Raw genomic sequence first — 14376 nt, 5'->3', positions numbered from 1 at the left:
TGTGTGCAGTGATTTTGCACTAAGCAGCCTGGATCCTTCTCTTCTGGGGTCCCCAGCAGGCTCTCCTGGCTCCTCCTTTCTGTCGGGTGCCCCCACAGCAAGCAGCTTGCAATGGGGGCACCCGCTGCTCCGTGAGTCCATTCACACACGGAGCAGCAACTTGGCCCCACCCCCTTTCTCTCCTCACTGGCTGACTGTGATTGACTTGCTATCTCAGCCAATGAGTTGGCAGAAACCCGAGACAGCCAAGGCTGTCATTCACATTGCTGGATTGTGATGAGGCTCAGGTAAGTATTGAAGTGGCTGGGGGCACTGCTGCACACAGAAGGTGTTTCACCTTCATGCATAGAATGCATGAAGGTAAAAAAAAACCTTGAGCCTTTACAACCACTTTGACTCTCCTTTAAGTAAATGTAAACCTTTGTTTGCATACTCACCTTTGCCATGCCAGGAACCTCTGCTCGAAATACCAACTCTTCCTGCACCAAATGATACTAGTGCCCAGTGCCAGAATTTATGATTTTGTTTTTTTTTTTACTGTTCCAGAAGCTTTTAGGTGAGATTGCACTATAGTAAGAAAAAAACGATTATGAGCATAGAAACTGAACTGGGATTATGAGCACTTGTGTTTGTATCCATATTAATATGTATCAATGAATATAGATTTTTATTAAAATGTATAAAAAAAAGTATATTGACTTTGTTGTGCTGTGTATCATCTCTCTTTGAATGTGTATACCAGTTTAAACTGCAGTTCATGTGAATTACCAATTTTTGTTCTCTCTTGCAGTTGATGGACAGTGGACAGAGTGGGGAAGTTGGCCAAAATGTTCTCGTCTGACAAATGACCTGATTAGATGCAAACCCAGAGTGGGAACACAAGTGAGAAAGAGGAAGTGTAACGGTACGAGCCCTGATGGGAAGTGGTGTGAAGGGGACTACAGGCAAAGTCGCAGATGCTATGACTTTGATAACTGCCCATGTAAGTATTTTATGATTCATGCATCACAATGATCTGTCCCTAACCAAATGTAATGCAAAAAATGTCTTTCAACTGGCTGTCAGGTTTTTTTCCTAGTTTGCCTAACTCTAAAAACTGGTGTATGATGCCCCCATACAATTACATCTAAGGTGTGGTTATCAAAAATCCATTTCTATGCATTGTGTCTGGATCAAGAACTTCTCAGGAAAATATGAGGCTTAAAGTGAGTGTGGAATGTAGGATGTAAATGGGAGGTTTTTACAGAGTATTCTTTCTGACACTGGTGTCTGGAAACATTTGTTACTTATAAAGATTTAAAATGAAACAGAAAAAATACCAGCTCTTAAAAAGGCTCGATTATTTACTTCTGGCAGTCGGTTCTAGGCAAACCACAAAGAAAGAGGACCTCCTGTGAGGATTCACTCTCCTCAGTAAATACTGATGACCATTATTGTAGACACTTTAGTCCAAACCACACATACTGTAAATACTCCGCTCATGTTTTATTACATGCTGATTAATGGACAAAATATATATATATATATTTTAAATGCATATAACCATATTAAAGTGGTTCTAAAGGCTCAAGGGTTTTTACCTTCATGTATTCTGTGCATGAAGGTAAAAAACCTTCTGTGTGCAGCATCCCCCCCAGCCCCCCTAATACTCACCTAAGCCCCCTCTCAATCCAGCAATGTGCATTGGAGTCTCGGCTATCCCAAGAATTCCTCTTCTCATTAACTGAGACAGAAGCAGGAGCCATTGGCTTCCACTGCTGTCAATCACAGCCAGGTAGCCAATGAGAAGAGAGAGGATGGGGCCAAGCAGCAGCTCTGTGTGTGAATGGAGCAACAGGTTCCCCCATAGCAAGCTGCTTGTTGTGGGAGGCACCCGACAGGAGGGAGGGATCAGGAGAGCCTGCAGGGGGACCCGAGAAGAGGAGGATCCAGGCTGCTCTGTGCAAAACCAGTGCACAGTAGGTAAGTATAGACATGTTTGTTATTTTTTCTTAAAAAAAATCTTTAGAATCACTTTAATACTTTTTCAACATTTTGTTGCATTAAAGTAAAATACTTTTTTATTTTTAGATGGTGATTGGTTAAAACATGTACATTTTTCTTTTTTGCTATCTTTCCCATTGGGGAGATTTTCTTTCACTTACTGTTTTAGAGCTCTTTTGGAGTGAAGAATATATTTTATAGTGAGGACGTTTTGAGGCTGCGATCATCCCAGGTATTTAGGATAGATAGATGGGCTCCTCCAGGCACACCTGCCCTTAGCCTATCCATTGATATACAGTATGTGCTCCTACTATGGAGGCTCTTAAAATTTTGGAGTTAGGTCCACAGTATACAGAGGACCCTTGACGCATGTATTTCCAAATGTGTGCAAACAAAACCCTCTGATTTTAACGCAAACTGTTAGACAGGGCCAAATTGGCTGTTTTGCAGGCTGGCTGGTAAGTGTTGCTGGGAAATCCTTTATTTGTTTGCGATTTAATATAGATGAAGACCATCTGGGTTTAGGGATTTATGTGCAGCAAAATATGTTCAAGAAACCATTCCTAAAAAAATGTAAAAAAGACTGTACGGTAGTTTATTTATACATATTCTAATATCATTACAATGAATTGTCCATCTAAAGTGGTAACTAGTCCACAAACAGGGAAAGTCTAAGCAATACAGAGGAACTTATAGACTAAAAGGCATATGATGACACCCAATGCATTTGAAGATGAATTCTCTTCTTCAGGGGTGCATGTAGGTAAATTCAAGCATCATATTCTATCATAAACATTCCAAAAAATGCATGCAGTTACAAAATATAAAAACAAGCATGCAAGAAGTTGCCACTGTTCATAACTGTGGCTAACAGGAGACCACTGGAGTCTCCAGACAAGATCCAATGGACCTATTATATATAATGTAGCAGAGTGATGATGTTAATGAAAAAGTCAGGTAAGACCCAGTGATTACTGGATGACTGGCCCAAGTTGATGTACTTATAATAATGAAGAGGCCATCGCTATAAAATCTTGGGTTATTGGTGATCAAATCTCAGAGTAGTTGACACATGCAGCTCACAACATCTCAGGTCTCATGTTAGCCACACGTGTGAGCAGCCTTTCTTGCATGGCTGTTTTTATACTTGGCAACTGTATGCATTCTTTGGAATGTTTATGATAGAATATGATGCTTGAATTTCCTGCATGTGCCCCTGAAGAAAATAATTGATCTCGAAATGCGTTGGGTGTTATCATATGCCTTTTAGGCTATAAGTTCCTCTATATTGCTTAGATTTTTCCTGTTTGTGTACTAGTTACCATTTTAGATGCACATTTCATTTTAGAACATGTATAAATAAAGTACAGTTTTTCTTAATTTTTTTAATGGTTTCTTGGACATATTTTGCTGCACAAAATTCCCTAAACCCAGAGGTTCTTTATTTATATTTGGTGTAAAGAGAAGCCTCTCTTAACCTGCTTTTACACCAATAGAATTTAATTAGAAAACTGCTGTTTCCAAAACGTTCAAGTTAAAGGGGACCATTCAAAAATCAGTTTTGACCAGAGTGAGCAAGAAAATAAAACAAAAAGGATTAAATATTTTTACCGAATCTATTGGGGACCAACAAATTCCTAATCAATGAATTCTCTCCCAGCTGAGAAAAATCTTAACTAGTCTTGCGTGTATGCATGTCAAAGTTAATCATAAATAATAGTTATTAATAAACCTCTGGGATTTTCATGATTGGTTATCATGTCAGTCACATAAATAGGAACCAGACTGACTGGTGTCAGATTATTAGTGTAGACCTGCATAGAAGCGTCCTCAGAACTAGGAGTGAGCACAACTGCATACTTCTAGTCTTAAATAGTAAGTGATCCAGCACTTCTGGGTAGGGGGCGCTTATATGGACACCTGCCACCCCAGCTCTGCTGTGATTAGACACCACACAAACCTACCAGTAGGGCCTGGTCAATGATTGATGGCCAGGACCCGCTGATCAGTGAGGAGGAAGACAATCTCATTGTAAACAATACAGAGCTCTGCCTTGTCAGTGGGGATGTGCTGAGTTTTGTTTCCCTGCGCAGCAGGGAATAAAAACCAGCTCATCCTCTAGTAAAAGCACCTCATAGTATACACACAGAGCACTGTTAGGCATACACTTAACCCTATGATCGCTCATAGATGTTAACCAATCCCAATCAGTGTCATTAGTACAATGTCAGTGTACAGTATATTAGCACTGATCACTGTATTAGTGTCACTGTTCCCACAAAGTGTCAATTAGTGTCAGATTGACCACCGTACTATAACAGTCCTGCTACAAGTCGCTGATCGCACCATACTAGTATAAAAAAATCAATAAATAAAATTTCCAGTATATATCCCATAGTTTGTAGACGCTATACCGTTCGCACAAACCAATCAATATACACTTATTTGGATTTTTCTACCAAAAATATATAGCATAATACATTTTGGCCTAAATTTATGAAGAAATTTTAATTTTTTTGGATATGTTTTATAGCAGAAAGTAAAAATTTTTGGTCTTTTTTCGTTTATAGTGAAAAAAATAAAAACCCCAGTGGCAACCAAATACCACAAAATACCACAGAAAGCTCTATTTGTGTGAAAAAAATGATATAAAGTTTATGTTGGTATAGTGTTGTATGACAGAGTGTCAGTTAAAGTAACGCAGTGCAGTATAGAAAAAAATGGCCTGGTAGGAAGAGGGTAAAATCTTCCAAAAGGCAAGCGATTAAGTAATGCAGCACATATGTTGTTGTTGTTTTTTTTTTTTATATAATGGGAGGCCATAGTTCAGTTTTCCAGCACGTAGGCAATTTATTAATTGTAAATCTAAAATTCTGTAAAATGCTACATGGTTGTTTATGTGTGCACTGTCCAGCCATAAATGATCTCCATATGAAGCAAGCAGATTGCTATCATGTTAATCTGCATATTGCACCAATGTAGAGAAGAAGGGGAAACTCTGTGAAGCAAGACTGCATACATACAGAGGTCTGTAGATCTGACAGTGAATTAATATGGCTTTTCTTTGTTCTAGTAAATGGTACTTGGTCTGAATGGTCTTCTTGGGGACTTTGCTCTTCTCCATGTGGACGAGCTGAAAGAACAAGACATAGGGAGTGTCTGGGAGTGTATCCAGATTACCCGTAAGTCAATTAAAGGGCATGTCCACCATTATATCTATTATTTTTCCTCTTCTGAAGTGTTTTGTGTGCTAAATGTTCTATTTGTATAGCAGTCTGAAAAACGAGATCAAACTTGTTGTATTTGGAAACTGTCTCTCCTTCTAAAGCTGGCCATAGATGGGTAGAATTTCAAAGGAAAATTCTTAGGAAAAGAAGCTTCTAAGAAGTTTGTTCATTTTTCTAATTAGAGGGTCTAATTGATTCTGTTTTCGACCACAGTGAGGGGAAACTTCAATGGAGCAGGTTGGAAATTTTCTCTTGAATTAATGGAATTCTACCAGTGTATGTGGTTTTTGTTCTGTAAAGTCCATTCTTTCATAAATCAACTATTAAAGGCAACTGAAATCTTTCGGATAAATGAATGTTCTGAGAATTTTAGGAAACATTTTCCTAAGGAGTTTCATTTTAAATTCTATCAATCTTTAGCCAGCATAAGCATATATTTTGCCATCTATGCTGTTTAGTGTGGAGTCTCCACTGCCAGCTTTTGTACTCAAACAGCTGCAAAACCCACAGAATACCCCAATAGTGACTGCATCTGATAGGATGCAGTCACAGACCAGCTGACATCTCCTCCAATTTCTTAAATCAAAACTTGCCAGGCCATAGGGTACCAACAGCGCCAAGCATGACTTAATTTCACCTGATTCAGCAATGTATAATCCTTCATGCAGAAACATCATTTGGCTCTCATTTTTAAAAGTTTTAGCAGCCCATGAAAAAAAAAAGGGTGTGTTTCATAAGAGAAATATAATTTTGCAATAATGTTTGCTAACATCTTTGAAATATGTGTTCATGCAAAAGTGGTCCCAGTCTCTCTGAAAAATGGAGCTCCATTACTAGAACCTTTCATGAGAGAAATATGGGGGTTGGATTCTAAAAATACCACTGGTTTGGCTATCATGGCAATTACCTGGCTTTTAGAGTTCTTGAAATGGAACATGTAAACAAATCAGGAGCAATCCATCATGGCAGAGGCAATTATGATTCAGCGGAGACTGGATGCTCTTTAGTCCATACTAATGGGTAGCACGTAGGGCAAGTTCACTCGTAGGGGTGCAGATCTGGATCCTGAATGATGCCCATATACAGTATAGCTGCATAATAGTTTGGAGCATTTGGTGTTTGTGTAATAAGTACCAGTACTGTACTCTGGGCTTGGACATTTCATTGTGGTATTTTGTACTTTTTTTCCATTTTGTACCCTGGCCACTGTTCTGGCAACTTTGTAATGTTATGTACAAACCTGTTTTCAAAAAGACTATCTGATTTAAAAAAAAAAAAGGAATTATATCTGCTTCCTGATTTCCCTGGCTGCCTTCTTGTTCTGGGTCAGTGACTGAGGAAGTGCTGAAGCCAGAGACAGCCAGGCAAATAGCATTTTACAAAGAACGCCAGTCTTAAATCCCCCTTGTTTATCTTGCGAGAGGCTTTCTTTAAACCTTTAATCCTAAGATCTAATAGAATGTCTGCTTGTTGTTTATCTAAATTAACAGAATTTCATATGTATATGGGCAGCACAGTGTCTTACTGGTCAGCACTTCTGCCTTGCAGCACTGGGATCCTTGGTTTGAATCCTGGCTAGGACTTTATCTGTATGCTGTTTGCATGTTCTGTCTGTGATTGCGTAGGTTTCCTCCCAAATACTGTTTTTTTTTCACACTCCAAAGGCATGCTGGTAGCATAGTAAGCTTCTGTCTTAACTGGCCTTAGTATGTGCATGTAGATTATATTATTATACTGAAAAATTATATTAAAAAAAGCAGTGTGGATAACGGGGTAGAAAGTGGACCAGACAGTGACGCCAAAGACAAACTAAATATACTAAAGGAAGCAACAATTAATGCTTTATTGAACAATAATTCAACAGGTATCGATGGTATTCCAACTGAGGTAATCAGAGGTCCAAAGGTGCTATCATGGTCTATACCCAGCTATGTCAACAGATCTGGAAGGAAAAAACATGGCAATCCGACTGGAGAAGATCACTGTTCTTTCCTATACTGAAGAAAGGAAATGTCAAAGATTGTAACAATTAGAGAATGATTGCATTAATTCCACATGCTAGCAAAGTAATACTGAAAATAATACAAAGAAGAATACAATTACATGTTGAGTGGGAACAACCAGAAGCGCAGGCCTGGGTTCAGAGAAGGCCAAGGAACAAGAGACATTATTGCCAATGTTAGATGGATATTAGAGAAGAGCAAAGAATGCCAAAAGACTGTATACTTTTGCTTCATTGACTACAGTAAAGCGTTTGGGTATTCCATTGGCAATACAGTCCTCATGATCCACACAAACGCATAACACAGGTAATAAAGACACTCTACAAAACTCAAGAAGCTGCAGTGAGAACTGAATACGGTAACACTGACTGGTTTCCGATAAAATGTGGTGTCAGGCAGGAATGTATCTTGACATCTTACCTGTTCAACCTATACAGTGAGGCCATCTTCAGAAAAGTACATTTGGAAGAAGAATCTGTGTTAAAGTTGGCAGCTTAAACAAACAACCTGCGCTATTCAGAGGATACAATGCTCATCACCAGCAGCAAAGAAGATATGCTGTATCTACTGAAAAACGTTAGTCGAAAGTTGTAACATGGGACGAAAACCATGAACACAGACAATGGCAACAATTTTGAGCTTGACAGTGACAGAATAGAAGTTGCAAATCATTTAAATCTCCTAGGCTCTCTCATATACAAGGAAGCAAACAGCAGGGATGAAATATTCCTCAGAATTGCACTTGGTAGCTACACAATGAAGACTCTCAACAAAGTTTTCAAATGCAAAGAATTTACACTGAAAACAAAGATCAGACTTGTCTATGCTTTCATTTTCTCAGTTGTCAATTACGGTTTTGAAAGCTAGACAGCTTCTCCAGCTTGGTGCTGGAGGAGGATTTGTGGACAACCCATAGAACTAATAAGTTGATTTTGGAAGGGATCAAAACCCAAATTCCCTAGAAGCCTAAATGAAGTTGTGACTGTCCTATTTTGGTCACACTATCAGAAGGGAATGATCACTGGAGAAGGAAATTATGTTTGAGAAGATCGAAGGAACCAGGTGAAGACTACTAGGTGGTTGGACACACTGTGTGGATGACACTGGAGGATCTCACAAGACTAGCACAACGCAGACTTCTTTTTAGAGCTCTTATTAATCAAGTCGCTAGGACTCATGCTCAAGTTGATGGCACTTAATAAAATAATAATGGGCATGTACGGTATGTGATGATGGATGTGTGTGTATGTGTGCATGTATGAAATTTGTGATAAGAATAAGATTGCAAGCTTCTTGACGGCAGGGACAAATGTGAATATATAATGTATATGTATGTATAATGTGAATGTATAAATGCTTATAACATTGTATGTGACCAATAATCTTGCATCCTAAACACGATGATATGAATGACATAGTAGATGCCCAATCTGGAATATGTGTTTTCAATTTTCAGAAGATGCGTACACTTTGCCTGTTGGCTGCACTCTTGAATATCATCTTAGCTCTCTACACTGCTTTACTGAATTAATGTCAGACTATCTTTCTCTAGAAATATGGTGGAAGGAGCCATAGCAGTAACTGAAGTCTTCTTTTCGGGAACTCCCAGAGTATCATGTAACCCAATCAATGGGCAAACAAAGAGACTGGAGGAGAGAGTGGAATGCAAGAACCTTCCTCCCTGTGAATGAATGGTGAGATCCACAACTGCACTTGTTATATATTCTGAGCACCCTTAAGCAGGTAGATAATGTGCTCTGAACGTCATCTAAGTCACAACAATAGAAGTACACAGTCTGCTGAACATAATACTAAACAAACATTAGATGTTGCCATGGTTTAATTGCACATAACATGTAAACATTCACAGTGCAGGGAGGAAAAAGTAAGTGAGGCCCTAGCTTAATGACATCTCCCAGAGCTAATTGGAGCCAGGAGTGAGCCAACCTTGACTCCAATCAGTGTGATGATATTGGATGTATTACTGACAGCTGTCCTGCCCTTAAAAAACACACACCTGTTTTGGGTTTACTGGTTTCAAGAAGCACTGTCTGATGTGAACCATGCCTCGCAAAAAAGAGCTCTCAGAAGACCTATGATCAAGAATTGTTGACTTGCATGAAGCTGGAAAGGGTTACAAAAGTATCTCCAAAAGCCTTGATGTTCATGTGTCCACGGTAAGACAGACTGTCTACAAATGGAGAAAGTTTAGCACTGTTGCTACTCTCCCTAGGCGTGGTCGTCCTGTAAAAATGACTGCAAGAGTACAGCGCAGAATGCTGCATGAGGTAAAGAAGAATCCCAGAGTGTCAGCTAAAGACCTACAGAAATCTCTGGCTCATGCTAACATTTTTGTTGACACATCTACAATAAGGAAAGCATTAAACAAGAATGGAGTACATGGGAGGACACCACGGAGGAAGCCATTGCTGTCCAAAAAGAATATTGCAGCACGTTTGAAGTTTGCAAAAGAGCACCTGGATGTTCCACAGCACTACTGGCAAAATATACTGTGGACAGATGAAACCAAGATTGAGTTGTTTGGGAAGAACACACAACACTATGTGTGAAGAAAAAAAGGCACAGCACACCAACATCAAAACCTCATCCCCACTGTAAAACATGGTGGAGGGAGCATCATGGTTTGGGGCTGCTTTGCTGCCTCAGGGCCTGGACGGATTGTTGTCATTGATGGGAAAATGAATTCCAGAATTTATCAAGACATTTTGCAGGAAAACGTACGACCATCTGTCCGCCAACTGAAGCTCTGCAGAGGATGGGTGATGCAACAGGACAATGACCCAAAGCATACAAGTAATTTAACAAAACAATGGCTGCAACAGCACAGAATACGCCTTCTGGAGTGGCCCAGTCAGAGTCCTGACCTCAACCCAATTGAAATGCTGTGGCATGACCTTAAGAGAGCGATTCACACCAGACATCCCAAGAATATTGCTACACTGAAACAGTTCTGTGAAGAGGAGTGGTCCAAAATTACTCCAGATTGTTGTGCAGGTCTGATCTGCAACTACAGGAAACGTTTGGTTGAGGTTATTGCTGCCAAAGGAGGGTCAACCAGTTATTAAGTCCAAAGGTTCACATACTTTTTCCTCCCTGCACTGTGAATGTTTACATGTTATGTGCAATTAAACCATGGCAACATCTAATGTTTGTGTGGTATTATGTTCAGCAGACTGTGTTCTTCTATTGTTATGACTTAGATAACGTTCAGAGCACATTTTATGCCCAATTCATGCAAAACTCCACGTAATCTCAAGGGGTTCACATACTTTTTCTTGCAACTGTAAATGACGGGGTCTGTCTCCTCCAATCACAGAGTGCTCTGTATTCTGGGAAAGAATGCTATGAATTGAGGAGTTGGGCAGAAGGAGTGGGCAAATAGCACAACTCTTTCAAACTTGCAGCAGCTGATATTAACCCCAAGCAGTGCCAAAAGATGAGCCCTGGAAGATTTCTTCACTATACAGCAGACGCAGTTCATTGCAGTGCAGCATATTAGAAAAAAGAAAAAAAAAAAGAAAAAACTAAACTTCAGCTTTAACAATCCAAAACTAACATATTTACTGTACATTTTTCACTTTCTCAATCATGTAAGAGTTGGTCCACCCAAAAGTGGTGTTGTTAGTTTTAGATGAAGCCTCACTGGTTGCGTCAAAGCCTGTGTGGCACGATGCATGAACAAATAGTGAAGAGCTCTGGGTTGGGGCTGAAGGAAAGTATTCTGCCATATGGGTTACATTGAGGAGGAAAGAGGAAGCAGTAAAAATCAACTTTAACAAAAGTGAAGTTGTGCTTTAAGCTTTTTAGATACAATGCATCATGTAAAACATTTTGACCAGAAGACATCTGCAATCTTTCTGCTCGTTTTCTCAGACGCTATGGTCTACTCTGAGGGAACTTTAACGCACCTGTGCACTTTTGAGTTTTTAGGACTTGCCATCAAGTGACAGCTGTGGGTTTCCTCTAGTGATTGGGAACTAATCAGCATGGTTCCTGACCATGTTATCCCCATGACAGCTACGAAATGGTAAGCACGTGGGCTCGTTTACAAACAAACCTGTTGACTCATGCTGTTACAGTACTTCCTGTACTTCAGCCCTTCAAAATGATCACAAGAACGGTGAGCAAATATCCCAGGACCACACGGGGGGACCTAGTGAATGACCTGCAGAGAGCTGGGACCAACGTAACAAAGGCTACCATCAGTAACACACTACGCCGCCAGGGACTCAGATCCTGCAGTGCCAGATGTGTCCCCCTGCTTAAGCCAGTACATGTCCTGGCCTGTCTGAAGTTTGCTAGAGAGCATCTGGATGATCCAGAAGAGGATTGGGAGAATGTCATATGGTCAGATGAAACCAAAATAGAAATGTTTGGTAGAAACACAACTCATCGTGTTTGAAGGAGAGAGAATGCTGAGTTGCATCCAAAGAACACCATACCTACTGTGAAGCATGGGGGTGGAAACATCATGCTTTGGGGCTGTTTCTCCGCAAAGGGACCAGGACGACTGATCCATGTACAGGACAGGATGAATGGGGCCATGTATCGTGAGATTTTCAGTGCAAACCTCCTTCCATCAGCAAGGGCATTGAAAATGAAACGTGGCTGGGTCTTCCAACATTACAATGATCCCAAACATACCACCCGGGCAACGAAGGAGTGGCTTCGTTAGAAGCATTTCAAGGTTCTGGAGTGGCCTAGCCAGTCTCCAGATCTCAACCCCATAGAAAACCTTTGGAGGGAGTTGAAAGTCCGTGTTGCCCAGCGACAGCCCCAAAACATCACTGCTCTAGAGGAGATCTGCATGGAGGAATGGGCCAACATACCAGCAACAGTGTGTGCCAACCTTGTGAAGACTTCCAGGAAACGTTTGACCTCTGTCATTGCCAACAAAGGATATATAGCAAAGTATTGAGATGAACTTTTGATATTGACCAAATGCTTATTTTCCACCATAATTTGCAAATTCTTTCCAAATCAGCCAATGTGATTGTCTGGATTTTTTTTTCTCATTTTGTCTCTCATAGTTGAGGTCTACCTATGATGCCAATTACAGGCCTCTCTCATCTTTTTAAGTGGGAGAACTTGCACAATTGGTGGCTGACTAAATACTTTTTTGCCCCATTGTATGCGGTGTGGTATTTCACACTGGAACCACAAAGCATTCCTGTGCAAATCACATGAAATTTGTGTGCGGTGCGATTGGAGCCATACATTTTGTATGGCTCTAATTGTACCGCACCCGCACCAAAAACGTGCAGGACCTTTTTTTGGTCCACACTAGAATTGGATCACATGGGTATTCACACCTATGTGATCCGATTCTGCACATCGCACCACGTTTTGCAGACCGCTTTCGGGGTGTTGTTAACATACACACCCGCAGCGGTTTGCATGAACGGAGTGTGATTCTGATGCGGTTGGAATTCGCACTGAAAATGCTGCAAATTCCACACTGCATCAGTGTGAACCAGGGCTGAAATAAATCTATCTCAAGCCTATATTACAAAAATCTGTCTAACTTTACTAGCATCAGGGGGATACTTCACACAATATATAAGAAAAGTACACATTTTTATTTTAACACTTATTTAACATCACAAAGAAATACCATTATAGGTCATAACAATAGCACTGACACATATTTATAATTACAGATACCAACTGGAACTACATCCCCACAGTTTGAATATTTAAAGTGTAGATACAAAATTGTATATGGCTCTTTGTCCTTAAATTTAGTAGAATATTCTGTGGAATTGGTCCTTATGGTCAAAGAACATTTCTCAATTCTGCTTCCTCAAGACACAAAAAGGAACAGTGCGGTGGTAACTAAACTGAAAAAAAGCATACATTACATATGCACCAAATAAGAAATATTTCCTATTTGGTGCATATGGTAATGTATGTTTGACACATATCAGCCATTGTTAAACCCAGGTAAAAATGTGTAGGTAGGCAACCAATGCATTCCAATGCTGCAAAATTTGGTCTGGGTATTTAGATTAAAGAAAACTTTAAAGTATTACTAAACCCACAACAGTAAAATCAGTCTGTATATGCAGTAAAGCATGCTTGTTATACTCACTGTGGAACTTAAGGGGTTAATCCTCTGCATTGTGTAAAAAGGCTGTTTAATCCTTTCTTCTCTGCCCCTCCTCTTGTTGAAATGACCACCTGATACAGAATGAATCCATAGTCACATGCACATGCTCATTGCTAGAAATGTTTTTTTTTCTTGGGAGAGTGCATGTGATCAGCACAGGGCCAATCAGCACTGTCTGGGCAAGCTTTAACCAATGCTCTGCTGCAGTTACAAAACTGCTATAACTGCTGATGAGAAAAGGTATTTAGCAGTTTATATTTACCAAAATAATTGCATTTTCATGTTCTGTGTACTGTGGGAGAGCAGATATAGTGAATGCAGGGTCATGGGTTTAGTATCACTTTAATGGCTTTTGGTCAATTTACATTATATTTATTTTTTTCAGATAACCATTGAATATATGAGCCAGGTTTCCAGAGTATTATGAGTTATCTAAAGAGAAAGCACAGCAAAAGTTGTTTCCTTTCAGACACTCTGTCTCTGATTGAATTTTCAGATGGAACTGTGCATTAGGGCTGGAATTACTACTCTGAGTGGCCTAATTTGTGTAAGTTAGAACTTGAGCTATTGAACTTAGAAAATAATGGGCTTTATATAATAGGAGGCTAGGAGAAACAGATAACATGCAAAAGGAACCTAAGCCTATTTGGATTCTTAAAAACGTGGCCGTGCGGGGCTCCACCCGCTTGGCCACGTCATTCATTATTATTATTATACAGGATTTATATAGCACCAACAGTTTGCTCAGCTGATGGCTTGTAGTTTTCAGTAAATGACCAGAGCACCTGTGAGCGCTCTAAGCGGGGCAGCTATCAGAAATTTTGGGGCCTCTTACACAGCCTTAGGCCTAGGCCCCCCGGGCCTGATTACCAACATTCCTAAGGGCACATCCACTGGCCGTCCCACCGAATCTACCCACTGACCATCCCACCAAGTCCTAGCCTATGCCTTTCTCCATTCTCCTTCCCATGTCCTCCTCCTCCAGTTCCATCTCCCTCATCTCATGTCCTCCTCTTCCAGTCTCATCTCCCTT

At 40.2% G+C, this 14376-nt stretch overlaps 1 protein-coding gene across 1 annotated transcript in view; it reads left to right on the top strand.

Moving 5' to 3' along the window:
* The window catches only part of LOC149463585 (properdin-like), a 37003-nt gene extending 28099 nt beyond the window's left edge, over window positions 1–8904 (top strand). The window contains exons 7-9 of the mRNA XM_089675320.1: window positions 791–982; window positions 5057–5165; window positions 8766–8904. Coding sequence (XP_089531446.1) covers window positions 791–982; window positions 5057–5165; window positions 8766–8904 — 440 coding nt within the window. The remainder of the gene's footprint in view (window positions 1–790; window positions 983–5056; window positions 5166–8765) is intronic.
* Window positions 8905–14376: the final 5472 nt, after the last annotated feature.

Source organism: Staurois parvus, unplaced genomic scaffold, assembly GCF_062004578.1.
Source record: "Staurois parvus isolate SC_StPar_1 unplaced genomic scaffold, SC_StPar_1.0 ptg000154l, whole genome shotgun sequence".
NCBI classification, from domain to species: Eukaryota; Metazoa; Chordata; class Amphibia; order Anura; family Ranidae; genus Staurois; species Staurois parvus.
This window is presented reverse-complemented; position numbering and strand designations above follow the sequence as displayed.